Here is a 28,000-nt window from a genome sequence, read left to right as displayed (position 1 = left end):
TCTCTGTGTCAGATCAGGGGGTTACAGCTACAGGGGTCTGCTGTATGTTTACATGTATAGGGCACTTGTAGCTGGAGAGTATAGGACTACAAGTCCCAGCCAGTACTCACAGCATGGGATTACATCTACAGATCTCAGCTGTTTACATGTATAGGTCATGTTTATGGCTGGAGAGTGAGGGACTACAAGTTCCAGCTAACATTCACTACTTAGATCAGGGAATTGCACCCACATATATCAGTTTTTTGTTGACATGTGTAGGCTAGTTGTGTCTGGAGAGTGTAGGACTACAAGTCTCAGACATCACTCATTATTTAGATTAGATCAGGAAATTACACCTACAAGGGAACAACAGCGGTTTATTTACATGTCTGTGTCTGGAGAGTGTAGGACTACAAGTTCCAGCCAGGACTCACTACAAGACCCAACTAACACTCACTACTTGGATCAGGGGGTTACACCTACAGATATCAGCTGTTTTTTTACATGTATAGGCCAGCTGTGGCTGGAGAGTGTAGGACTAAAAGTTCCAGCCAGGACTCACTACAAGTCCCAGCGAACACTCAGTCACTACTTAGATCAGGGGGTTACACCTACATGTGTCAGCTGTTTACATGTATAGGGCAGTTGTGGCAGAAGAGTGTGGGACTACAAGTCTCAGCCAGCGCTCACTGCTTAGATCAGGGGATTAGACCTACAGGCATCAGCTGTTTGTTTACATGTATAGGGCAGCTGTGGCAGAAGAGTGTGGGACAACAAGTCTCAGCCAGCGCTCACTGCTTAGATCAGGGGATTAGACCTACAGGCATCAGCTGTTTGTTTACATGTATAGGCCAGCTGTGGCTGGAGAGTGTAGGACTAAAAGTTCCAGCCAGGACTCACTACAAGTCCCAGCTAACACTCAGTCACTACTTAGATCAGGGGGTTACACCTACATGTGTCAGCTGTTGTTTACATGTATAGGGCAGTTGTGGCAGAAGAGTGTGGGACTACAAGTCTCAGCCAGCACTCACTACTTAGATCAGGGGATTAGACCTATAGATATATCAGCCATTTGTTTACATGCTAAGCTTTTTTCCTCAGAATAGGTGCAAGAATTTCCCACCTTTTGAGTCACCCCTTGTCTCCACTCCCATGCACCATCCCTTGGTTACACCTCCTACCCACCTCCCAGTGCTGCCCCTTTTAGAGAATATAGAACCTAGTATCATTTTGTGGTGCTACCTAATTTGTATGTAATGTGTTAATGATAACAAAAAAAGCCATAAAATACAGTAGATCCATTGCAGCCAGCAACAATTAATCCCCCACTCAATAGACCCCCCCCCCACAACAAAATACCACCCTAGTAATTATAGACCCCCAGCAACAACACATCTCCCAGCAGCCAGCAACAATAGATTCCACCCAGCAACAACTGACCCCCCAGCAACAGTAGTCCCCAATGCATAAATACATTCCCATCAGTAGCAATAGATCCCCTGGCAGCCAACATCAACAGACCCTCCAGCACTCCTTGCCATTACATACATTCAGTGCTGGAGCTGTGTTCCCGCTGAAAAAAAGCCCTGTTTACATGTATAGGGCAGTTGCGGCAGAAGACTGTGGCAATACAAGTCTCAGCTAACACTCATGACTTAGATCAGGGGATTAGACCTACAGGCGTCAGATGTTTGTTTACATGTACAGGCCAGCTGTGGCTGGACAGTGTGGGACTACAAGTCCCAGGCAGCATACAGTGCTCTGTTCAGGGGATTACAGCTAGCAGCTGTTTACATATAGGCCATCTGTGGCTGGAGAGTGAGGGACTACAAGTCCCAGCCAGGACTCACTACTTACTTGCCTCCAGGCTGTGCAGCTTCGGTTTCCCAGTGGGTGAGATCTTCAGCTTGTAGATTGACCCAAAACAGATTTCAGCTGGTAAGTTCATCAGGATCACCCAAGTGCTGTGAGGGGCTGGCTGATTGTGTATAACTCTGATTGATCAGTTATCCAGGTCCTCACTCTGTGTGTTGGTACTTTTATCAGACAAATACAAATCTGTATTACAAATTTTAAGATCTGTAACATTTTTTCATCAGCTATTACCAGCTTTACATGACAGTTTTTAAAGCCTATTCACAGTCATTTTTTTTAGTTTTGAACATAATAGGGAAATTTAAAGTGTATCTACTACCAAATCTTTATTTTTTCTAGCTGGTATAGAGTGGGGAAGGTTAGATTTCCTGTCAGGTTTTTACTGCTATCTGGGGCTCCACTAGAGAGATGTCCCCTCACCTCCTGTCCTGGTGACAGTTTCCTTACTTTTTTTACCAGACAGGAAATGAGGGAAAATCTACAACATGGAAACAGACAATAAAAATCTGACAGGGGTTCTAGCATTCCCCTACGTAATTAAAAAAAATGAATTTTTACTATTGTCTGTGAGGCTGTTAGGGAGCTCTCACTTCCTCATTTGTAAAACTGTGTCACCTGAATAGTAGGTGAGGGGAAGTCTCTCTTAACAGTTGCCCATATAGCAGTAAGTCATCGGTCATACAGCTGCGATTTGTGTGCAATTTCAGCGTGATCTCTGAGGACTTTATTGCTACTTTTTCAACGATTTCTTACAGTTTGCAGTGCGATTTCCATTATATTCTATGTATGTGAAATCTCAACAAAACTGCACAAATAGTAATGCAAGAACTACTTTAGAAATCATGCTGCAGCAAGTCACACATATTAGGACACTGACATTCACATTCATTAGATGTGATTTCAATTCACAAATCGCAGCTGAAATTGCACTGGTTTGACTCAGCATTAAAATAAGAGTTCTATTTCTTCCCCACTCCATCCAAAGCTAGAAAAAAAGGCTATAGATACATTTTACATTTTTATCAGGTCTTTATTTTTGACAGTTATGCCAGTACAAGGAATGGGGTTGTCACCAGGACAGGAAGACACAAATAGCAATGAAAACATTGATCATAGAAAACAGTAGGTACTGGTGGTGCTCCTTGGGAAATGATAGAAATGCGCACTCACCAGAAATAAGTAAGGTATGAGCGTTGTATAGAATCCCTCATCAGAGGTCTGGTCAAAGGTCTGGTCAGCTTGGGCAATCCTCCCTTCCGTGTGATGATAGGACTCAATGAAGAGAAACAAGATCCAGGTAAACGGAGGTTTCCTCAAAGGGGCTGGCTGGAAGGAACTGCCTGTTTACAGGAAATCTTCCACCTCTTGGTATGGTGCCTGGGTCTGAAAATAAGTACTCCTCCTTGCTGCGGTGCTGTTCTTGCTCACTTTCACATGTGTGTTTGTCTGTGCTCGCCTATTTTCTACAGTCACAGTTTTATAGACTCTGTGGACGTTGTTTGAATTTATTTATAGTTTTACATATGATTTTAGCGCTGTACTAATTTATATCATTTGACTTACTGCATATATTGGTTGCTTTGAGTGCATAGCTACTTTTAGGATTAAGCGCTCACTACCTATCTTTCTGTTTGTTTTAGCAATGAAAACATTGTCAGACGTTCTGACCCCTTCTCACTTTATAGAAAGTGTCCCCATTGGGGACCTTAGAAACTCTCAAGGACCCTCTGCACACTGGTATATACCCTTTCAAGCAGACTATGCAATAAATAGGGATATTTAGTTCACACATATTGCAATACATGCTTAAGCTGGCCAACTGCGTCAAAGTAATCCCTCTATGGCCAGTCCTACTCTGCTCTGCCTACGCAAATGCTACTGTGGACACAATGCTAGCATAGGGGAAAAGACACAATGGGGAGAGCTACAAGGTTCAGGTCTGGCTACTGACCCAACAATACAACAAACAAGAGATACCTGTGCTCAATTCCCAAAAGCTAAATATCCCTATTTATTGCATAGTCTGCTTGAAAGGGTGTATACCAGTGTGCAGAGGGTCCTTCAGAATTTCTAGTGTTAATATGTGGTTACACCCCTTTAGCACCTGATGGATAAATGCATGCACTAGCTTTTGGGATTTGAGCACAGGGATCTCTTGTTTGTCCCATTGGGGACCTTTCCCATCACTTCCCGTCCTGACCAAAAAAGAGGAAAAATCTCCCCAACAGAGACGCAGGAAGCAGTAAACCATTTCCAGAGGCTGTATCCTTTTCTTGCTCTGTAATGACACTAAAAGGCTTTTGCCTATCGTTGGGATATGTGATACAGACACATGGGAGCTGCTATTGCTGGCCTCCTCCTAACAGCTTAGTTACATGGGTTATAGTGCCGCTGTACTGCAGGAACAAGATACACTTTTCATTATAACCTAAAGCTGGCCATACACTATACAATCAGATTGTCAATCTCCTTTAGACTGAACAAAACTATGTAATATGGGGACAAACCTTAACCATTAGCCGCCCGGCCTATAGCCGTCTGGCGGCCGCAAAAATGGTTTAGATGTCTGGGGTGTATGCCATTTGGCGTCCTCCCGCACATGCACGGTTGCAGAGCCGCGATCTGTCACCGGCCGTGTACCTCGGACACGGCCAATGACAGATCTGAGTACCGCCCCCCCGTTGCCGGTACCATGTGACCAATCACAGCAGGTCACATGACAGTTGTATACAATGGATGGCTTCATTCATGCCATCCATTGTATACTAGTGCCTAGCTGTGAATGGTCACAGCAGGTCACACGCACATGTCATGTGATTAGCTGTGGCCAAATCAGAGCTAAGCACAAAAAAAAAAAAAAAACCTGAATGAATCGATGTCATTCAGGTAAATGTTTGCTTATAGCAAAGTAATTCTTTGCTATAAGCAAATTGTGTAAAAAAAAATACTGATCACTTCCCCAAAGTAGTACATTGTTACTATGGTAACATTGTACTACTTTGGTCATAGTAAAATATGAAAAACAAAATTTTAAAAAATGTAATAAAAAATTAAAAATAATAAAAAAATAAAAAGAATATATATATATATATATATATTTTTTTTTTTTTTCATACTGTCACCAGTCAGTGTCCCTGTTCACCGCCATGCCAGTTATATGATGACGCTGTACTGCACTGGTGACAGTATTTAAAAAAAAAAAATAGTGAAAATAATTTTTTTCATTTTTTCATTTTCCGAAAAATTATGACAAAAAAAATACAACTTCAAAAAACTCGCCATTCCTCTTATGAAGTACGTCGGGCTGTCTACTCTGCAAAAAGGGGTCATTTGGGGGATATCTGTACTGTTTTGACATTCTTGGACCTCAAGAAATTAGATTGGCTGTCAGTACTTCAGGATTGATCAATATTCAGATCTATACCATAGTTTGCGAACTCTATAACTTTCCTACAAACTAAATAATACATCCTAATTTGGGTTATTTTCACCAAAGACATGTAGCAGAATACATCTTGGCCTAAATTTATGAAGAACAATTATTTATTTGTAAACTTTTATAACAGAAACAAAGAAAAACATGTTTTTGTTAATTGAGTCATGAAAACGTGACTTTTTTTGTTAATTTAGCAAAAAATAAAAACCCCAGCGGTGATTAAATACCACCAAAAGAAAGCTCTAGTTGTGTGAAGAAAATTATAAAATTTTAGTTTGGGTACAATGTTGTATGACCGCGCAATTGTCATTCAAAGTGTGAGAGCGCTGAAACGTGAAAAATGGCCTGGGCAGGAAGGTGTATTGAAATGGTTAAACAACTCATTGAATTTGTATCAAATCAGGCCAGCTCTTGCACTTCACGGTTGGTGGTAGATCTAATAGGTATTATACAATCAGATTGTATTGTGTATGGTCACCTTAACAGTTTTACTACAAATTCCAGTCTTAGGCTTGTCTAGTAGAGGACACTTCAGTGGGTGGATTGTACATTGTAGTGAAACATGGACCCTTCGTAATATCCTGCTTATATGTTTAGTTGCTGCCATGGATCCTAAACCAGAAGAGGAAGATGAAGTCATGGACCAGTTTATAGATAAATTCCGCACCCACAAATACAAGGGAGCCTTTAATGAAGAACAATGGGAGGAGGTAAGATTCGGGTTTTGTTTGATAACGAGGAGGTGTACTAAAGGAAAGAAGCCAATGACAACCTTCTTTCTATGTTCCTGCTGCCCAAGTAATGACAGATGAAATCTGATTGGCTATTATTTGCAGAGAATCTCTTCGTTTGGAGGATTTCTAATAAGTAAGCAGTGTAGAGGCACAAATATGATTCACACCTTGTATGCTGAGTTATAGACGGTCTGTATGGCATGGCTAAAGCTGAATTCCAGGTATGGCTTATTTTGCATAGTTACATTGGCCCAGCTTGGACTAATGTACGTATGGATTGTGCCAATACGTAGCTAACTACTGGAGTATGCACCGCTACCTCAGTGATGTCCCACTAGCTTTCAGGTCCCATGCCAAGTGGCTGTCCTGCTTCATTGTGAAAATGGGTTGCTAGCTCGGCATCGACTGAGGTTCCACAGGGATTGGCCAGGTATGGCACCTACGTACTTACATTGTTCCTGGCTGGATCAATGTAACTATGGAAATAATAGCCATACATGGAGCTCAGCTTTAAAGATGAACTCTCAAAAAAAAAATCCAGATATGTATTCCGTACAGAAATCTTAAATTATGCTTTTAAAGGGTAAGTTCACCTTTTCAGTAAAAATTAAAGGGTGAACGAACACCCCACACTCTCCAGATGAGAGCAATTCTCTGTGCTGGCGCTGAGCAGTCAAGATCACTCTGATCCATTGCAGAAGCCCTGCAGAGAGAAGGGGAAGAAGAGCAGGGATTTCAGATTCTTGAACTGCTACACTGCTGAGTGGGCACTGACAGCTCATCACCTCTAAAGGTAAGTACAGGGGGAACCCTTTACCAAATGGGTGTCAAAATCACCTGTATGTGTCTTAAGCTGGCCATACACTACAAGAATTTTGTTCATCAACTTTTGTTTCAGGAACTCTCATTTAATTTTCAAATTCTTAGTGGGTTCAAATTGATTTTTGTTTTCAACCCCAGTGACAAGAAAATTTGAAGTAGCAGTGAATGTCATTTTCAATCAGGAAATTGCATTCATTCAAAAATCGAATGATAAAAGCAAAAATGCAAAGTACGTTTGAATGGCATCTGTCAGGTCATTCAATGTACCAATGAGAATTTTTTTGTAGAGCTGTTCATGCAAACGTAATTGTACTAGTGCATGGCCAACTTTTCTATTATCCTAATTTCTTGGGTAGCAGGACTACGTCTGGGGAAAAAAAGGGCAGCTGTGTCATTCAGTCTGTACATCAGCCTTTCCTAAACATTTAACATGTGGAGAGATTTAAGCCGGCCATACATGGGTCAAATTCCAAAAGAATTTTCTGTAGAAATTATTTTCTAAGAATTTTTGTTCGAATTTCACACCACTAGTGGGGCCACAGCAATGGGCGATTTTCAAGTTACCATCGAATTTGAGTGATTGGGCGTGTTGGAAATTTTTTGAAAAATGAACAAATTTCTAATCAATGATGGGAGAATCGTGCTGGAAATGTAATTGAAAAAGAAATGAGCGTGAGCTGTGATCTGGATAGAAAAGAAGATTCCCGGCCATGAAAATTCTTTTCTGTAGCAACATGAGGTGAAATTAAAGTCTTGGTTGGTTGAATTTCGAAATCAATGGTGGCACCATCCAATTACAAAATGCAAAAATTTCCGATTTTCTAAAGAAAATTCTTTCGGAATTCGACCCATGTATGGCCTGCATTACTGAAACTGGTGCACACAGAATCTGGTGCAGCTTTGCATAGTAACCAATCAGCTGCTAACTTCAGCTTGTTCAATTAAGCTTTGGCAATGAAACCTAGAAGCTGATTGATTACTATGCACAGTTGCACCTCATTCTGTGTGCACCAGTTTTAGTAAATCTCCCCCATGGTGTTTCCAGTGCCAGGGAACCCCTTTTATGGATTACTCTATCTACAACCTGCAGACTGAACAAAAGAAATCTAACAGAATCCTCCATCCCTGCTAAACGACATGGATAGACAAATCCCCTGCTATGGACTATTTTATTCTTACAGCCAGCACCAGCCAGTGGCAGAATACCTAAACATGACTGCATCTGATTGGATGCAGCTGCTGTTCATCACCCAATTTTCCACTCCTTCAAACAAAAATTTTGGACATTTCAGCAGAAATTGGTGAAGCTGTGTATGGCAGCTAGAGAGTTCATTGTATACATAAATATAATAAATATTCTATATAATATAATTCTATTCTATAATTTTATGAAGTGCTTTATTGTGGGATTTATGCGTGTTTTCTGCATTCCTTGAAGGAATTTGATAAGATCCCCATGTTCATGAAGAAGGCTCCTGATGAAGTCAATGCAGAGAAAACACCGGAGCTGGCTTGTCTGCAGTCTATTTTGACTGATGATCCTGAAGGTAGTATAATAAGTTTAAGCATTTACCTTAAAGACAGCCTGCCACCAACCTAAATTACATGTAAAGGCACAGAAAATTCAAGTTTTTTAAATGCTTACTTGCAGCAGTTTCCTTTCCTTAAAGCGGAGCTCCACCCAAAAGGGGAAGTTACACTTTAATGCTTCGTCTCCTGCTCCCTGTTAAGGATTGGTACCTTTGGGGAGTGAGGGGGGAAGAGGGTACCCGAATTTGGTAGATGTCGGCTCCCACTTCCACTGTGATTGCTTAGGCTAGGGGTGGGCAACTGTGGCCCTCCAGCTGTTGGTGAACTACAAGTCCCATCATGCCTATGCCATTGGGAGTCATGCTTGTAACTGTACGTTTTGCAATGCCTCATGGGACTTGTAGTTCTACAACAGCTGGAGGGCCACAGTTGCCCACTCCTGGCCTAGGCGATAAGAAGTGGACGTTGTCCTCCCCCCTCCCTCCCTGTTATCTTCTGGGACATGTGACACGTCCCAGAAGACTACGGGTCCATTCACAAAGCTTAGTGCTACTCGTGCATACACTGTGGACACCGGGCTGTGAAGCCTCAACTGCCTACACTGAAGATGCCGGGGACACAGGATAGCTGGTGAACCCGGCCGGTGTGAACACACACCGCTGGATCGAAGGACAGGTGAATGTCTGTTTTTTTTAGTTTTGACTGTAGCTCCGCTTTAAATTATTTTTTATTAAAGAGGAATTCCAGGTATGGATATTTTATACATAGTTACATTGGTCCAGCTTTGACAAATGTACAGTGGATATAAAAAGTGTACACACCCATGTTAAAATGTCAGGTTTCTGTGATGTAAAAAAAAACTTTTTCCCGAGTCATCTTTCAGGACAGCTTCACGAGAGATAGGCTCCTCCCAGGAAACACCCAATCCACCTTTTCCGTAAATAGCCTCTCTCCATAGGAGACCCTCAGTATTAGTGTTTCCTCCGTAACAGGAACTACTCCCGTTTTTTTTTTTTTTTGTATTGGCATGGCCGTCTGGCAGAGTACAGAGGCCTCCTGGATGGGGCTACCCCTTCCTCCTCTTCTCAAGCAAGGCAGGGGCCTTGCGGGGTGGCCTCGCCAGGGTTCTCTAAATAGCCCCCCTTTCTTTCCTGGGGTTAGGTGTGACAGCTCCCCTCTTTATGGTCCTGCGGGGCTCTCCAGGGGTGATAGAGCCCACTCCGCCGACCTATTCGGAAGGGACCACTACCATGTGGGGCTGCATGCCGACATCTCCAGCGAGGAGGCGCGGGTCGGTGACATTACAGCCGGGATCGTCATTTCTGGGCGCCGAGACCCTCGAGCGTCATTTCTGGCGCTTGACGAACAGAAAGCACCCCCCTGCCATCTTGGACATGGGCGGAGGGCCGCAAGTTTGCCCCCCGCCACGGCTGCTTCATCCACCACGGCCATGAGGGGAAGTTGGCACACCCAGACCCAAGGGAGGGGGCGAAGCCCCGGTACCCTTCAAACACAGCCGTGCTGAGGGTGGGAATGCGGCCAGAATGGATGCAGATCTGTCCGAGTTGGGGGAGGCCAGCAGCACGGTAGGGGCCTGTTGGCTCCCACGAACCCCCCCCCCCCCCCATACCTCTCGTGCTCGGATCTGAATCTCGTGGGGAAGGCCGAGGGGGCACGAGGCCCTTCTCCCCCCCCCCCTTTTTCTCCCCCCCTCCTCTCCCTCCAGGGGGGTTTTCGGGCTGCCAGTGGTTGCACGTTAGGGGGTGTCCCCCAGGGCCCTCGTCTTACAGGAGCACTATACCTTGTATCTCCATGTCCTTAGATGGGCCTACAGGAGGAGGAGAGAAGGGACAAGGAGGCCCTCTGAAACTAAGAGAAAATGTGCTACCTGCAAGAAGAGACTTGCTAGCGCTTGGAAAACGCAGCTGTGCCAGGCGTGCATTGAGAAGCTGATTAAGAAAGAGTCGGGGTCCCTCTTCAAAGATTTTCTACAAAATATGACGCAGGAGATGTCCAAAACCTTTCAAAACTTTAGGGAACATATGCAGGAACCAGGCTTGGACGAGCCTCAGTCAGGCACCTCAGGCATTTCCATACCAGCTAAGAAGAGGAGACAGGACCCGGGCGCTGTCACAGTTCAAGAAGAGGAACCTTCTGGCACTTCTGACTCGGAGGAAGGCGAGACAGAAGACCAGGACCACAGGTCGCAGAGATTCCTTTTTCCAGCAGAGGATACAGAAGGCCTTCTAAAGGTAATATACGATACCCTGGACTTAGAAGAGGAACAACTGGATCTCTCTCTGCACAACCAGCCACATGCAGGGCTACAAAAGAGAAGCGGGTGCACGTTCCTCGTCCGTTCCACCTTATCTACCATAAAGAGGTAATGGGAAGAGCTGGAAAGGAAAGCTTTTTTTCCTAAAAACCCTAAAAGGTGATTTCTATTTAAAGAGGAAGATGTGTCTATGTGGGAGTCCTCCCCGAAACCTAATGCCCCCCTTTCGAAGATCTCGAAATCCACTGATCTATCTTTCGAAGACGGAGGTTCCTTAAAGGACCCAATGGACCGCAAGGTCGACACATTTTTTAGAAGAGTATGGGAAGCGTCCACGGTAAACTTTAAAACAGCAATAGCAACAACCTGCATTTCCAGAACCATAGACATATGGCTGGGACAGCTCCGGTTTCACCTTAAACAAGCTACACTGGCTGAGGAAATCCTCAAATCGTTACCGATGTTGGAAAAAGCAGTGGCCTTCCAACAGAATCACATATTTGGGATACATTCTGGATTCCACAAATACCTGCTTATACTTGACTCCAGAAAAAGCACTCAAACTACAACAAGACACGAGGACCCTCCAGGGGATGGCAACTTGCACAATCAGAAACGCCATGAAGCTCATCGTCCACATGACAGCAGCCATACCGGGGTTACAATGGGCACAACTACACTCCAGAAGGATACAGAACCTTGTTCTTTCCCACTGGAAATCCAGCCAAGCGTCCCTGGATTCCAGCATCTGCTTCACATACAAAGTGAGAGAGTCACTGGAGTGGTGGGGGAACATCCACATGCTGAAAGCCGGAAGAAAATGGAAGTAATCCAACCCAACAAAAATCACCAAAGACGCAAGTATGTGGGGCGCACACATGGAGGGTTGCCTGATCCAGGGCAAGTGGGACCCGGAAACTGCAAAAAGGTCATCAAACTTAAGGGAATTACTGGGTTAGCGGACCAACTGAGCCGAGAGGAAGTCAACCAGTCAGAATGGTGCCTGAGCTGCACAGCTTTAGCCCAAATCTGCAGCAGATGGGGCACTCCCTCCATAGATCTCTTTGCCAGCAGAAGGAATGCAAAACTAGAAAAATACTTCTGCCTTCAAAAGGACTCCCAGAGTGCGGGGACTAATGCACTGGCCCAGCAATGGGAGGGAGACCTCCTTTACGCTTTCCCACCATTCAGACTGCTACCAAGAGTGGTGCAGAAGATACAGTCGTCTCAGGCCAGAGACATTCTGATCGCTCCGTTCTGGCCCAAAAGGTCATGGTTCTCCTTCCTGAAGAAACTGAGCCTAACGGACCCATGGATGATACCACCCACATACAACCTACTTGTGCAGGGGGCAGTGGTACACCCACCCCCAGAAAAGCTGTCCCTGACAGCATGGCTTTTGAGCGGAGCAGGCTAGCTAAAAAAGGCTTGTCAGAGAGAGTAGTTGCCACCATCTTGGACGGGCGGAAAAATTCTACAAATGCCATAAACTACAAAATCTGGAGGACGTTTTCCTTCTGGAGAAGCAGGAACGAGTCGTTAGGAGCCCCTATCCTAAATACAGTACTGGCTTGAAGAATTCCTTCAAGCCAGGGCAGCCAAGAACTTGTCCACCAATACACTTAAAGTGCAAGTAGCTGCTTTGTCTAATTTCCTGGGGCTGAAATTAGCAGAGGATCCCTTGGTGGTCAGATTCCTGAGAACTATCTCCAGACGCAGAGTCCTTCGCATGCCAGAATACCCTCTCTGGGACCTTGGCACAGTTTTAAAAAGTTTCCAACAGGCGCCCTTCGAACCATTGGGAAATGATCTCTCAGGCACTTGACCCTCAAAACCACCCTCCTGATAGCCCTGGTCTCCGCTTGCAGAGTCAGTGAACTGCAAGCTCTGTCAGTAATAGAGCCACCAGAGGCCAGCGTATGCTCTGAAATGCGTCGCATTGCATCCTGGTCACTGACGTCATCACACCTACGCCGATGTTGCGGTTCAGCGTGCGTTCCAGCTGCTATCTTGAGGTGTTCGTGCATGCACCAGGAGGGCTCTTCTTAAAAGCATTTGTAGGGGAGAAGTCCATTTTTGATTTTAGATCTTTTTTAATACTCAGAGAACATTGTGCTGAAGATAATAAAAGTACATACATGAGATCTTGTTGATAAAATTTTATTGATATACTGTATATCGTTGTGATCACCTATCATGCACTATAACAACCATGAGTATAAAATAGTATTGCTTTGTCATGATGACTATATGGAATAAATGTTATTTTTCTGAAACATTTGCCTATGTCAGTGGTCTTCAAAATGCAGCTCGCTGGTCAAATCCGGCACTTTTCCTTGCTGAACCATTGGGGCACCATTCCTCCCACTGATACAAGGCACCATTTCTCCTACTGGCACAAACAATGAGGCAAAGTTCCTTCCACTGATACCAGCAGTGGCACATAATTCCTTCCACTGACACCAACAATGGGGCATAATTTCTCCCATTGACACAATGATGGGGCGCTATTCCTTCCACTGACACAATAGGTAGGGCGCTTTTCCTTCAATTAATAACAATGATTGGGCACTATTCCTCCTCCTACTGACCATAATTGTTATGTAATTTTCTTACTCCCAAGGCTGAGGCATTGTTGCTCCCACTGACACTAGAGCATTTTCTTCTACCATTAAATAGATTGGGTGCCGCGCTCTATTAATTGTTTAAAATAATAATATAACAAACATATAATAATCTCTCTCAGTTTTCACCGTGAATGTGCATAAATACACCTTGTGCCAATAATTATATAAATCTAAATATAATTACAGATAAAAATAATTGCAAATAAGAAAAAAAAATTATTTGCAAATAAAAAAATATAAAAAATAATAATTGCAAATAAAAAAGGTGGAATAATCCAGCTATGACCTTAAGCTGTATATAAAAGGTCCCATATGCACTGAAATAGTATCAAATTCCATATAAGTTCAACAGAAGAATGAATTCAATATACTCTCCTCTGTAACAGCCTGTGCTGTATAGCTGCAATGGTGTACAATAGGAACTGCACTGTGAATCACAGGGGAGGGGCAGTGACGTCACCACGCATCCGTATCCAGACATGGCGAGTATTGACAGTGTGCGCAGGCACACCGACAAGGCTGATCTTACCGCTATCCGCGGTTGTATATATATGACAAGCGCATCTTATTTTAACAACATGTGAGTGCATTACTAGCGCATAATAAAGTCCTTTACCCCGGATAAGACACTATGGGGTTTATTTACTCAAGCTGGAGAGTGCAAAATCAGACTCACTTCTGCATAGAAACCAATCAGCTTCCAGGTTTCATTGCCAAAGCTTCATTGAACAAGCTGAGGTTAGAAGCTGATTGGTTTCTATGCAGAAGGGAGTCTGATTTTGGACTCTCCAGCTTTAGTAAATAAACCCCTATGTACCTCTCTTTCTTTTCCTTATGACCCATACAAGGAGAACTGGACTAAGGAGAGTGCTGAGGAAGGAGAGATCTCGTTTATCGCAGTGATTCACAGTGCAGCTCCTATTGTATACCATTGCAGCTATACAGCACAGGCTGTTACAGAGGAGAGTATATTGAATCCATTCTTCTGTTGAACTTATATGGAATTTGATACTATTTCAGTGCATATAGGACCTTTTATATACAGCTTAAGGTCATAGCTGGATTATTCCACCTTTTTTATTTGCAATTATTATTTTTTATATTTTTTTATTTGCAAATAATTTTATTTTTTTTTTTTTTTTTTTTGCAATAATTTTTATCTGTAATTGTATTTAGATTTATATAATTATTGGCACAAGATGTATTTATGCACATTCACGGTGAAAATTGAGAGAGACTATTATATGTTTGTTATATAATTTTAAACAATTAATGGAGCGCGGCACCCAATCTATTTATTGCTATTTTGTTGATGCACACCACGTGAGGGTGAGCAAGGATGCCTGCGACATATTATATTGTTTATATATACACATATATATGTATCCTTCAGTGGCTCACAAGTAAATTTTACACAAGAATTGCATTATTTTCTTCTACCATTGGCCACAGTCCGGCAAGTCTGAAGGACAATAAACTGGCACTTTGTTTGGAAAGTTTGGAGACCCCTGGCCTATGGCATGAATTGTAATGTAGTTTGTATCCACACGGTTTTCTGATCATCCTTTTAGATGAGTATTCATATTCTCTTCACACTCACTGTCTGTGTTCCCACAACAGAACTGGCCAAATCCTGTAAAGATGAGGGCAATGACTTTTTTAAGGAGAAGAATTACAAGAAAGCCATTGAGGCATATACAGAGGGCATCAAGAAAAACTGCAAAGACCAGGAGCTGAATGCAGTTCTGTACACCAACAGGGCAGCAGCACAGTTTCATTTAGGTAGGTTAAAGGATTATATATTCTAAAGTGCTTGGCTGGGCTCAAAACAAAAATCCAGCCATTTGTTTACGTTTTGGGGGCACATGACCTCTGTCGGGTTGTTATTGCTGTATGTGGCACTAATGGGCAATAATGGCAACCACTCATATTAATTTATACTCTAGCAAACAAAGGGGCATGAGGGTAGAATAATCTATAGAGCAATACAAAATTCCCAAGCTCACTCTCCAGCTAATAATCACAAGAATTTATTTAACTTGTTTCAGCATTTTGGGTTAAAAATAGAGGTTTTTGTTGCATACATTTGCACATACATGTAAAGCCACATTGCCACGTCAAGCAGCTCCGTGAAGTATGGTTATAGGATAATGGGTTAAACAAAAGAAAATTCAAAAAGTGAAGGTTTGTCACTTTATAGGGGCAGTTTAGAAATGTTAACTGTGCCTTAGCAGTACCATGAAAATGTGCCTTTTGTCTGCAGCTCCTCCTAAAAAAACGTAGCAATGAACTTCGGATATGTGAGTATGCCTAGGCACTCCTGTGCCTGCAGCCGCATAGCTATATAACTGCAGTATGAAAATAAAGTGGTTGTTAACCCTCCCATATAACCAGTGATGTGACTAGCCTCAGGTGATACACAGAGATGAAAAAATCCTCCTCCATACATTGTATCTGTTTATCTGCAGCAATCTCTACATGCATTCAAAGTGCAGAATTTACACAAGATCTCTAAGCTCTGAAAAGTAGGGGGCGGGGAGCTGAAGTTACACTCTGCAGAGCTCAGTGAGGAGAGCTCTGAGATCTGATTGGAGAGAAGGGACACACACCCCCCTTCACACAGCACACAGGAACAGCGCTGAGGCTGTCAATCACAGGCTGTGTACGGGAGCTCCCTTTCCTGTCACCTTTTTTCTCTTGGTGTCAGGAAAACTTGTCAGGCATGACTCATGGATAGCAGAGGAACAAGGCAGCAGAGAGAAATTAAACTTGAGGCTCTGGACTGAGACAAGTACACACTATAGAAGGATATACTTTGTTCATATTTCATGTCTGAGTCTTACAGCCACTTTAAGGGCTGATTCACACTTGGCTGTTTTACCAACGCTTGCCAAACGCCCCTATAGCGTTTGGCAAGCGTTGGTTCGGCGTTTGCGGAGCGTTTTTAACGCTCCGCAAACGCCGCATGCACGGTTTAGCGGCAGTTGCTAGGCGTTTGCCGAGCGTTAATAACACCCCACAAACGCCTATAATGCAGGCCGGGCGTTTGCGGAGCGGCACCATAGACGAGAATAGGAGGCTTCAACGCCTCCTGACTCGACCAGAGGCGTCCGTTTTGCCACGACACAAACGCTCCCGTTAGAACAGCACCATGTGCTGTGATTTGCAGAATTGGCAGAGGCGTTTGGGAAGCGGTAAAAACGCTTCCCAAACGCCTCTCTGCCGCCTGCACACAACGCTAGTGTGAACGCAGCCTTAGGCACCGCTGCCTGTAGTCTCAGGAGAGTTGAAATGAGGTTTGGTAATGTCACTGCTCTATTGCTCACTTTTGTTCTTGCTGGAGGTGCTGACATGAGGAAACCAAGCACTATCTCTACCAAGCTGGCCACCTCCACACATTGACACAGTTCAGAACAATGGAAGGTATGTTAGAAGGGGAAAGATCAGTGCAAATAGACAACAGGCAATACTGGGGACTAGTCTTTGTACTCTGTCTGCATCTTTTTTGGCCACGGTTTTTAGAGTTCAGCTCACCTTAAAGGTTATAAGGAGAGTTCAGTTTGAAGGTTAAGTTACAGTAAGTGTTAAGGTTGACTGTAAATAGCTCGTTTTCAGGTTTAAAGTATAACTAAAGGCAAAACTTTTTTTTTTAGTTATTGGGGAAAGTGGACGGGGATTAGAACCCCTGTCAGTTTTTTCTGGTGTACTGCCCCCCGGGGATTCATCCTCTATATTTGTTATGTTTACCATTATCATTGAAAGTGAAATTAAAAGAAAATCCCAAATTTTGGGCCGTCCCTAGAAAAGTAATAGAAGGGAAATCTTCCAATGGGGACACTTGTTCCGGTGACCTGGGGGTCCCCAAGGAATTTCCTTAATTTGCAGGAATTTCCTACCACTTGTGGGACAGGAAGTGAAGGGAAATCTCTGCAATGGGACACAGATGGCAAAAACAATTTGACAGGAGTAATAACCCTCCCTTTTTATATATCCCAAATGAAAAAAAAAACGTTTTGCCTTTTTAGTTCTACTTTTAAGTTATGGTTTTAAGTGTTAAGATTAGGTTAATTAGTAATTATTTAGATGCGCAAGTTGTTGAAGAATAGGGTTCAGTGTTAGGGTGGGGATAAGTGTTAATGAAAGATGATGCTGGGCATATGTACTACTAATGTATCAGATGCAGCAGGTGTAGTTTAAAAATGAGGAAAAATAAAAGGTCCCAAGCTGTTTGGCAAAGCACTGTAGTCCACCAGTCACCTGTTCTGCTGCCTAAATGTGTCATACTCAGCTGCTGATGTCTTCTTATAGGTAACTACCGTTCATCACTTAATGATGCAGTTGCCGCAAGAAAACAGAAACCAGAACACCTAAAGGCCATAATACGAGGTAATTCTTTTTTTTTATCTTCTTACTTTATCAGCAAATGCTTGACTGATGATACTCAGCTCTCACCTCAACTGCATCATCAACACTCATGGTGGCTTCCTCTGTGTTGGCTTGACCCTGAAGACCATTTTCCCCAGATCTCCTACATATAAAGCTATATCAACATGTTATGGAACATACATGCGGAAATCACATTTAGTTTTTGCACTCAAGGTACTGTTGTGGGGTGATTGTCAGTGGAAACTAGCGCTTTGAAAATCACTTGGTAAAATGGTTGCTGCCATGATAGAAATTTGGAGCATAGATATTTAATCACTGAAGGCAATTATTCAGAATGGCCACACATTGAATTTAGCTTTGCACGTGAAATAATTATAAACTGACATTTGGTGGTGATATGTTTCTGTTTGTTGTTTAACCGCTTGCCCTCCGCCCTATAGCAGAAATGCTGTTACAGAGTGGCAGGGCTAGGCAAAATTACATATATATATATATGATTTGCATTTCCAGGTAGGGGGCACGTGCGCGCCACTCTACCTGCGCCGTTATTGGCGGCTAGAGATGTCAATCACCGGGTCCCGGCCAGCTATTCTCGGCCGGCACGTGGGGATCGTCAGGGAAAGCTGACAGGAGAGACCTTTGTGTAAACACACCAATCATGGGATTGTTTTGTAGTCTTCATGTTTAGAGATATCCATACAGGCTCCACTAGGGACCGGTAACATTGTCAATAACTTTTGACTGTGGATTCTGTAGACCAATATATGAAGAATGCAGGAAATTCATATTCCAGCAATACCCTGGTGGTCGGGATGTGACAGTCACAGGGAAACAGACAACATATAGAAGGTTCACCATTTTTTTTTAGTGACCATTTTCTCTGCTGTATCTCAGGTGTTTTATGCTACATGGAAATAAAGAACTATTTAGAAGCTTTGAAGTGGTGTGATGAAGGTTTACGGATCAACCCAACAGAGAAAAAGCTGCTGGAAACTAGAACAAAGGCAGATAAACTTCAGGTGAGAGGCGTGTGTAATCTGCAGGCTGTAGTACCTCTTCTATGATGAGACAGTTAGAGGATATTAGAAGCTTTGTATTTTGCTGCCATTATAAAGAAGACTGTAAGGGCTCTCGTTTATCCAGGTCAGCTAGTAGTAGTTGTTCTGTAATCACTATCTAGTAGAGTTCTGTAAAGTTGAAAATGTTTCACAGCTCATCCAAGCCACTTATTCAGTTTTAATGAGTGTCGGAAAGATTTCCCAACATTTTTGCACAGACACCTAAATCTAATCACAATGGAATATGTCATAGGAGATGCTGATTGTCCAAGAATGGGATGGGATGCTTGAAAGTTGAGGAACCAACTGATTCTATGGCATTATATAAGTAAAACAGGGTGGTTTCCCCAACATTTCATCCTTGGGGCAGCTATACGGTGCAGAAGTCCTCAGCCTGGCTTTTGGACCATACTGCATGCAGACCCTGCTGGACTAGATGTTTTGTTGATAACCTGGTTGTAAACTTCAGGCAATGGATTCCCCGTGGGACACTTTCCAGAACTGCATAGTGCTTTCTAGGTCCTATGCTGCAGACATTGCCTCTGCAATTGCTCTACCTCCAAAGATTTATTAATTGAGTAGGCAGGTGGGCCCATTATTCCTCAATTCCTGTAAGCTTTGCTGTGGGAGGTGTTAATGCTGTGGGACCGTACACTGATGTGTGCTGGGCTGAGTGATGCACACACTCGCTCTGTGCTTTCTTTCCCACCATGCAACAATGAGGAGATATCTCCTTGCTGCTGCTCTTGCTCCTGATTGCAAAGAACCAGTTGGAAATTCAGCCTTTTCTGCTGCTCACCTACAGAGACTACGAATCGCCACTTCTAGCCATCCAACACACTGGTCACTGATTCTTGTCTGGAACCAGCAGTCCAGATTTCGTGAATACTTGAGGCCTTGCCTCTTACACTGAGCCGATATGTTGCCTATTTGTGCTCTGGCCGTGTGGCCACAGCATGTCTGATTCTAGACATTGGAAAAATGGTCCTGCTCTACCAGGTGCCCCAAATTTACGTTCTAATAACGGGTCAGGGGCTGCTTGCAGCATGCTTATTACTCTGCAGCAATCTGATGTCTCCCATCTTCAAGTCCTCTTGATTTCTGTGGGACATGGCCTCTGCCCTTTTGACTGAAGTTTTTTTTACTACATTCATGCACGTTTTGCATGTCTGATTTACTGGCAGCTTTAGCAGCTTCTGAGACATCGGCTGCAGGGATTCTGAGTCGCTCAAATCCTTGACTGATGAGCTTACATGGCCGTTGAAGCCCAGATTGTAAGGGACAGGGGCATTTTTCAGTTTGTGAGTTCCACGATGCTGAAGACTAGGAAGTCTACTTCCCACAAAGGTCTGTCATCATACATTGAAGGTTTATTTTTCTTGGGATTCTGTGGAATTCTATGGGTTTTCACCCCAGGAACTTCTCCTTGGGATGAATTCTCTCCTTCCTGGGTCTGGACCAGTACATGGCATTCGGCACTATCAAGAGTCTTCCATTCTCTTTCAGAGTTCATTGGTGTCTCACTCTTTTAAATAAGACCTTTGTACAGGGGTTCATGTGACTCTCCCTGATCATTGCCCATAGCTTTGTAGGATCTGAATCTGGTTTTCTCTGTACTCCAAAAACTACTGTTTTGACCCATTAGAGACATTTCTCTCTCTGCTCTCGTCCACAAGGTGGTGTTTCTTGTAGCCACCACCTCTGCAAGGCAAGTGCCTGAACTGGTGACCTTATCCTGCAAAGAACCCGTTTTGGTCTTGCTTGGAGACAAAGTGGTGTTCAGGCCCAGGGCTTCCTTTCTGCCTTTCACTTCTTTGTGTAAAGTTTTTATTGAAACGCTGAGTAGTACAAACAGCTGATCGCCCGCACAGGGGTGCCATACAATAAACCACCAATAGGGAGTGTAACAGGCGATGCTCAAACATTTAAATAACATTATTAGCCAAATTAATGCTGCCTAGAGGCTGAGGCTCTATTGCGGCTTCCATGGTTCAGGAGCAATGCGCGGGGGATCAAACAGTAGGTATTAGTAGTAAAACAATGGCGTTTAATTTAACCTGAGAAAAGAGAGAAAAGACCAGAGAAGGAAAGAGAGGAAAAAGAAAAGAAGTATACTATCCGGAATCAAGGAGGAAGAAAGAGAGATTTTTTTTTTCTCCCGCAGGCCCGAGAGACCGCAAAAATTAGTGAGTCCCCAAACCCAATGGAGAGAGATTGGGAAACTCGTATGTCCATCAAGGACGCCAGATCTTCAAGAATTTAGCATGGATAACATCAACAATACTGGTCATTTTTTCATGTAACATCAGGACCGTCAAAGTAGACTTAACCTTACAGAAAGGGACAGAGGGTGATCGCCAAGCCTTGACAATAACCGGTTTAGCGGCAATAAAGATGTATGTGGAAAGCTTCTGTTGGTGCGCAAAAAACCCATGACTGGGCAGTGAAGTATTGCCGCTTTTGCATCTTTTGGAATGGGAACATGAAAGATCGAGTATAGAAGACCAAAAACTCTGGACCAGAACCCAACAAGACAAGGACATGACCACCAAATGTGCAGTACGTCACCGCGCATTCCACAGCCACGGAAGCATCAATCCGAAAAGTTGGGATTGGCGCATGCATTGCGAGTAGGCACCCAATTCCAATGCAATAGAACTTTATAAGCAGCCTCCATGGTAGTCGTAGTGAATCAGCAACGAGATGTAATCAACCATGCTTTACTCCATTTAGCTGGGTCTATGGATGCTCCCAGGTCCCTCTCCCAACGTGAAACATAAGATAGAGAAGAAGAAGTGGAGTTAAGTACAGAGGAAAGAAGGAAAATAGTGCCTGGGGACCCCGGAGACGTCCCAACGGAGATGCTCAAATACCGATGACCTATAGGGAAACACGGAGGTACCTCTAAGAGAAGATACCCAGTGACGCAGTTGAAAATAGCGATAAAATTCAGTCTGGGGGGCTTGATAAGCTTCCTGTATGGAAGCCCAAGAGGGGAACGTTTGTGAAGAAAGAAAATGGCGAACATGAGTAAAAAACCATGGTCGGACCACCATTTGAAGGTGGTCGGCTCATCCAATTCGGGGGGGAAAAAGGGGGTTATTAAACAAGGACATAAGGGGTAGATCTGGAGATATAAGGCCACCTGAAAACCTAACTGAGCCCCAAATCTTCAAATTGTGTAACATAAGAGGGCTTAGTGTAGCGAGGCGGAGTTTATGAGGGAGCCACAGCAGGGTCTTGACTTGAACCGGGGCACAGTCAGGGAATTCCAAAAAAAGTCCAAAGTGGAATATCAGACGTCGCAAACAGTAAAGTAAGTGTAACTATTTGAGCAGCCTACTAATATTTAATAATATTTGTAACCCCTGAACCCCCCTTTCCGCCTTTCACTTCAACCACGACTTTGCTCTTCCATTACCATGTCCGGCTTAGATTCATCAAAAAGAAATTTCCCTCCAATGTCTGGATGTAGTTCGGCTTTGCTAGTCTATCTCTTATCCACTGCTTCTGTTGGAAAGATCGATTCGCTTGTTGTCATTTCATATGGACTCCAGAAGGACATCCCTGCTTCTCACTTCACCATTTCCTGGTGGCTCAGACAGGCCATTATGGGCTTTTTGGTGTTTCCCAGATTTATAAGGCTGCCAACTAGTCTTGTTCTCCTTGTTTTCTAAGTTCTACCTGGTGGACATTTCAGCCTTATCAGATGCTACAATTGGGTGTAAGGTCCTTCAGGCAGCTCTTTGAGCTGTAGGTAGTTCCCAGTTTTTGTTTTTTTTACCTTGGGCCTGTTAACGTTTGTTTGCTGTGTTGTCCACCTGCCATTTGGACTGCTATCAGACATCCTGATGCTTTAGAATTTCCTGTATCCCAGTGAGGGACATTGGTCTCACCCCCTTCTGAGTTTATGATCATGCTCTCAGTGCTGCTTTGCTATAAAAATGAGGCATACTGGTAGTAGAATGGATTGTCCGGGTCTGGCACACAGTTTGCTGCCAGTGTCATATAATCCTGAAGGTTTTAGACTTCCTATGTCCATCTACGGACTCCAAGAAAAGGATTTGACAGTACATTTACAAACCTTCTGCTTACAGAGGACAGTAGACAGAGATGCCAGGAAAATGAAACAGACTGAAAAGAAGAAACAGACAGAAAAGAACACTCTGCTCAGTGCTATTAAGGTATGTAATCTAAAGATTTTTTTTCTAATTGTTGAGTTTTAGGGAAAAAACATTTAGTGTTCCAATTTTACAATTTACCAGTTTTTCATTTACTACCTAGAGTTCCCAGCAAATGCTTTAATAACTGCTGATTTTGGCTTGAGAAGATACGTTGGTTTTAAATCTGGAGATCCAACTTATATCATCTTATTTTAATGATATAGAAAACTAGTATGTGTAATGCATGCATTGGAAAATGATGCTGTATTCAATCTTTAAAAAATCCAAAAGTGCAAAGAAAAAAGGAAAAGGAAATAAAACACAGAACAGACTCAACTGGTGCAGTAGTTAATGTGAGAGGTTGGCATATGTTTAAAACAAAAAAAAAAGTTAGTTTTTTTTTACTAAGATCTGGAAGGTTGCTAGACAAAATAATTTGCAGCCATTCAAAGTTATGTGGTATTGGTGTTGACTAAAGTGAAAATAGGGAAAATCCTTATAGAGTGCTGTTTCTTGTCTTTCCAATGTGCCTTCTTTTTGTCTGCTTCTTGGTTACTGTTTGCAAGAGTTATTCAGCAATAACTGGCACACTAGCCCTGACAGGGCTCATTCACACCATGCCCAGTGACTTGTATTTTTTTTGTACTGGATAAATGCAGTTCAACTCAGTCTAACTCCAAAGACATGCTGATAGGTTAATTGTATCCTGTCTAAATTGGCCCCAGAATGTAAATTAGGGACTTTAGATTGTACGCCCCTTGAGGGTTAGGAACTGATGTGAATGTACAATATATATGTAACGTGCTGCGTAAATTTTCAGTGCTATATAAGTACCGGCAATAAAATAAAATCTGGTGCAGTTGTGCATGGTTGCCAATCAGCCTCTAACTTCAGTTTTGTTCAAGCTTTGACAATAAAAACCTGGAAGCTGAATGGTTTCTATGCAGAGCTGCACCAGATTTTGTGCAGTTTTAGTAAATCAACCCCAGTGGCTTTCTATGTGCCTTGTTCACACTGCAATGCATACAAATGCATGCAACTGCACATTACTGCATATGCATTTTCAGTGCATTTTTTTGTGCAGTATGGTGTTAAAGGACACCAAGTAAGGCCCCGTTCCCATTTCTCCAGGCCATTGCGCTCGTTAAAGCAGCCCATTGTTTATAAATTGGACCCAAAACTCTTTATTTTTTAACGCACTGTGGCTGTGTGTACTTTAAAAACACAGTGGGATGCTCTTCTGAACCAATGGCACTGCAATGCACCAGACATCATGTCTTAACGTGTGCGAAACTATGCCATTCAGTGCACATTTAATGCAAAACGCCAATATAAAGGGGGGCTTAGGGTTTGGAGGGATCTTTCCAAACACTGTGGGGGAGATTTACTTAAACTAGATCGCTCAGAATCTGGTGCAGTTGTGCATGGTAGCCAATCAGCTTCTAACTTCAGCTTGTTCAATAAAGTTTTGACAATAAAATAAGGAAGGTGATTGGTTTCTATGCAGAGCTGCAGCAGATTTTGCACTCTCCAGTTTTAGTAAATCTTCCCTTTGCATACTTGGCCAGTTGTCTGATTCCGATTTGCTTTTGTGCCTCACACAAATCAATCTGCAGTGCAAAGGAAATTTGTTTCAGATCAGAAGCAATTCATAAACTAATCACTAACATCAGAAGTGAGTCAATAGCAACTTTAAACGAGTGTCCAATTAGCAAAACAGAATTCCAGTTTTTTTTTGCTTGTGAGCCTGATGCCTATATAAATAATTGAATTGCCATTATAGCTGTTATTATGGCCATGTACTCAATGTGTTTTTTGTTTTTTTTTTTGTTTTTTTATTTCCCCCCCCAATATAGTCTCGGGGGATAAGGTTGCAAGAGCAAAGGAGCGATGATGATGATGAGACATCCTCTGATAGTATTACCTCCTCAGAAAACACAACTGGAGCTCAGGTGTTTATGAATGAGAGTGGTCGTCTTAGCTGGCCGGTGTTGTTTTTGTATCCAGAGCACTGTCAGACAGACTTTATCTCTGCATTTCATGAGGACTCCAGGTAAATGACTGAACTGTATCGTTGTGGTATTGTCTCTTTATATTGTAAAGTGCTGAGCAAACTGTTGGTGCTATATAACTCCTGTATAATAATAATAAATCAAACACACTATCTTTTTTTTTTTTAAGGTTTCGTGATCATCTAACAGCAATGTTCTCTGAGGATTTACCCCAATGGGACACAGAAAGAAAATACCTTGCTCCAAATCTAGAGGTCAGTGCAATGGAGACAAAGTGAATATTTCTAGGTGCATTTCAAGAACAATAGAAATCTCTGTTTTTATCTTAACAGTCCCTAGGCAAGTCTGGGTCATTTAAAGTTGAAGGTCCAAGAGTGCAAAGGGCTGCATGCAGCCCTCAGGCAACAGGTTGGGCACCAGGGCTCTAGATGGTACTCTTCATACAGCAATTATATGATGAGTAGCTGCAGTGGGAAGACGCCAGTGAGTCACATACTGACCATTACTGATTATGGGTGTCGACTCAATAGGGGAATTCATTTGCATATTCAGGGTGTGGGCAAAATATGCATAGTTTTGGAACAATGTATTAGCACATATTTAAGCTGGCCATAGATTGATTGAAATTTGGCTAGTTGAGAAGAGGCTGGTTGAATTTTGTACCATCTGTGGCTGTTCCCTTTTGTGAGAAGTCAATCTAATGATCAACATCTCACAAATGGGTTTGTTGGAAAGTTTGTTCTAATAGCGCTGCATCTAATTCCTCTATCCATCTCGCTTGAGTGGATGGGGGGAACCTGTGCAGTTTTTCCATGTATGCCTAGCTTTACAGGATGTTTATGATCTATAATGTAGAACATTTGGAGTTCTACATTTACATTATCTTGTTAATTCCATTATTCCATGTATGTCAAACAGGACATTTGTAGCAGATGATCTTTATGTTCTCTTTGTATCCTTTTCAAATACTTAAAGTGGAATTCCAGTCATAACTTAACCCCCCTGGAGGTATTCCCGAGTGTAGCTCAGGGTTAGGTTTCAGTACCAGAAGCGGTAACTCTGAGCTACACTCGGGAATACCTTGCAGCGTTGCTCTGGGATCCCTCCAGCACTTACCTTGTCCTCCGTTCCCTCAATATCCCCCCTGCAGCATCCCCGGCCATGACCTCCGGCCGATGCTGGCATCTGTCTTCCGGGTTCCATTCCCTGTGAGTGTCGGGACGTATGGGGGACGGAACCGGCGGGAATTTAAAAAAATGTAAAAATTTGACATTCACTCAATACACTAAAATATGATAGTATTACATTACTGTATCAAACCATTTCACATACATTTTGTCCCGAGTGCTTTGTCCTGTGCCCTGCCTGCATTTTTACCATTTTTTTCTGCCTGGTAACTGAGAAACGTCCATGGCGTCCAAAAAGCGTCCCTTTTTGTCAAAAGTGGTTTTAGACCAGCTAGAGAACAGCGATAGTAAATTGGAACCACTTGAAGAATTGAGTGATAATGATTCGTGGGGAAATTTGTCATCAGACACTGAAAAAGATTTTGTGACTTTGCTCAGTGATGTGCGAACTTGGTGCTCTAGTTCATATTTCAGTGTTTTTGGTTTGTTTATAATATTTAATTAAATTTATTATTATATTATTTGTTTATGATTATATATTATATTATAATTTATGATTTAGCGTTTCAAATTTTATCATACCCGGGATGTTTACTAGACTCTTGTTCGGACAGATTTCAGTGAGTTATTCCTACGAATTACAGGCCTACAATAAAAAAACAACATATTTCCATTGAAAACAATGTACCGCTTTGAGCACAGAAATACTGACATAATCAGACCGCTAGGGAGGTTAACTAACGGCAAAACCTACTCACACCCCCATTCTAAACCTATTCTATCTAACCCTGTAAAGAAAAGATCGTTATCCTTACCTATTCCAAAGCCACTCGGGTCAGGTTCCAGCTGTCAGCAGCAGCTTCTGTAAGATAATGGGTGACATCCTCTCCTAGTCATTTCCCAGCTGTTGTCAGCTTTCTGTCTGCACTCAGAAGCCACTGCTGGATACTGGACTGGAGCCACCTCAGAATAGGTAAGTATAGCAATCTTTTTCTTTACAGGGTAGATAGAATAGTCCTAGAATGGGGGTGGGAGTAGGTTTACTGTTCGGTTATAACTGGAATGCCACTTTATTGTCATTAATTGCATAGTAGTAGTATTTGTATTACTCCTGTATAAACATTTTCTAACTGCTTACATTATTGTAGTTGTTTCATGTACATAAGTAATCATGTACCCGTCTGTGTAGGTTTACTTTGAGGATGAAGACTCTGAGTGTTTCTACCAGGTAGATCCAGACAGCACCTTGCTAGAAACCATGCAGCACAGCAGGTGAGATGACTAAAGGATACCATCAATTTTTATAGTTTTATATGCGCTATTGCTTTATTCACTGTCCAGTCGCAGGCCAGGGACATAGATGAGACTAGGCTGTATTGTTTAACTGCAATACAGAAAAGTGTTAATAAAAAATTAAATATTTTTAGGGAGGGAAATTATAAGGATTATAGTCCAGTTATGCATATAGACACTATTAAATGTGGCCTTCTAGGCATCAATGATCCCCTGATGATGCCGACGTTCATACTGGCAATTGTTCCTAATTCACACTGAAGCCTGTCTGCTCCCATGCAGAAGAAAAAGCTGATTTAAGACAGCTCAAGCTTTTATGGCCTATAAAATTAATATTTTTGCTTCTGAAATCATATGTTCAACTTTTCTTTGTATTTTTTTTTCTTTTTGTCTTTACAGATTTCGTGTGAAAGCCGGAACACCATCATTTTTAATATTTGTAAAGCAATCTCACTTCTGTAGAAAATACTTTTCAGATAAGAAATTACAGAGGATATGCTGATATTTAAAGATAAACTGTGAACTTTGACCTGGATGTAATGTGTGTCACGCTGGCATTATTTTTAAAACTATTTGGCATCATGGACACGGCAGCGCTTCTTGGGAAATCTTGACTAAATTTTGATACAGAGATTAGTTTTTGTTTAGCCAATAAAATATTTGTCTTGACCTGACAGTGC

The 28,000-nt window shown here is 42.6% G+C and overlaps 1 protein-coding gene across 2 annotated transcripts; it reads left to right on the top strand.

The window, feature by feature from the left end:
- Positions 1 to 10: 10 nt before the first annotated feature.
- On the top strand, positions 11 to 27,994 carry TTC4 (tetratricopeptide repeat domain 4). Of its 2 annotated transcripts, XM_089666598.1 has the most exons (11): positions 15 to 1,920; positions 5,891 to 6,003; positions 8,288 to 8,396; positions 14,902 to 15,063; positions 17,590 to 17,667; positions 18,562 to 18,686; positions 22,823 to 22,909; positions 24,745 to 24,941; positions 25,070 to 25,154; positions 27,217 to 27,299; positions 27,720 to 27,994. In XM_089666598.1, exons 2-11 carry the CDS (start codon positions 5,899 to 5,901, stop codon positions 27,820 to 27,822), a joined length of 1,134 nt encoding a protein of 377 aa, XP_089522724.1. In that variant the 5' UTR covers positions 15 to 1,920; positions 5,891 to 5,898; the 3' UTR covers positions 27,823 to 27,994. The 2 variants fall into 2 exon arrangements, with proteins under 2 accessions (XP_089522725.1, XP_089522724.1); XM_089666599.1 differs by lacking the exon at positions 22,823 to 22,909 and having other exon boundaries at positions 11 to 1,920.
- The last annotated feature ends 6 nt before the right edge of the window (positions 27,995 to 28,000 follow it).

Source organism: Staurois parvus, unplaced genomic scaffold, assembly GCF_062004578.1.
Source record: "Staurois parvus isolate SC_StPar_1 unplaced genomic scaffold, SC_StPar_1.0 ptg002753l, whole genome shotgun sequence".
Lineage (NCBI taxonomy): Eukaryota > Metazoa > Chordata > Amphibia > Anura > Ranidae > Staurois > Staurois parvus.
The sequence above is the reverse complement of the archived record's forward strand: the minus strand, read 5'-3'. Positions and strand labels throughout refer to the sequence as shown.

Excerpts from the sequence above, each read along its gene's own strand:
- TTC4 (XM_089666598.1), top strand. The coding sequence starts at position 5,899 with ATGGATCCTAAACCAGAAGAGGAAGATGAAGTCATGGACCAGTTTATA. Across the intron at positions 18,687-22,822 it reads CAAAGGCAGATAAACTTCAG|AGGACAGTAGACAGAGATGC; the intron begins GTGAGAGGCGTG and ends TTCTGCTTACAG. Across the intron at positions 24,942-25,069 it reads GCATTTCATGAGGACTCCAG|GTTTCGTGATCATCTAACAG; the intron begins GTAAATGACTGA and ends TTTTTTTTTAAG.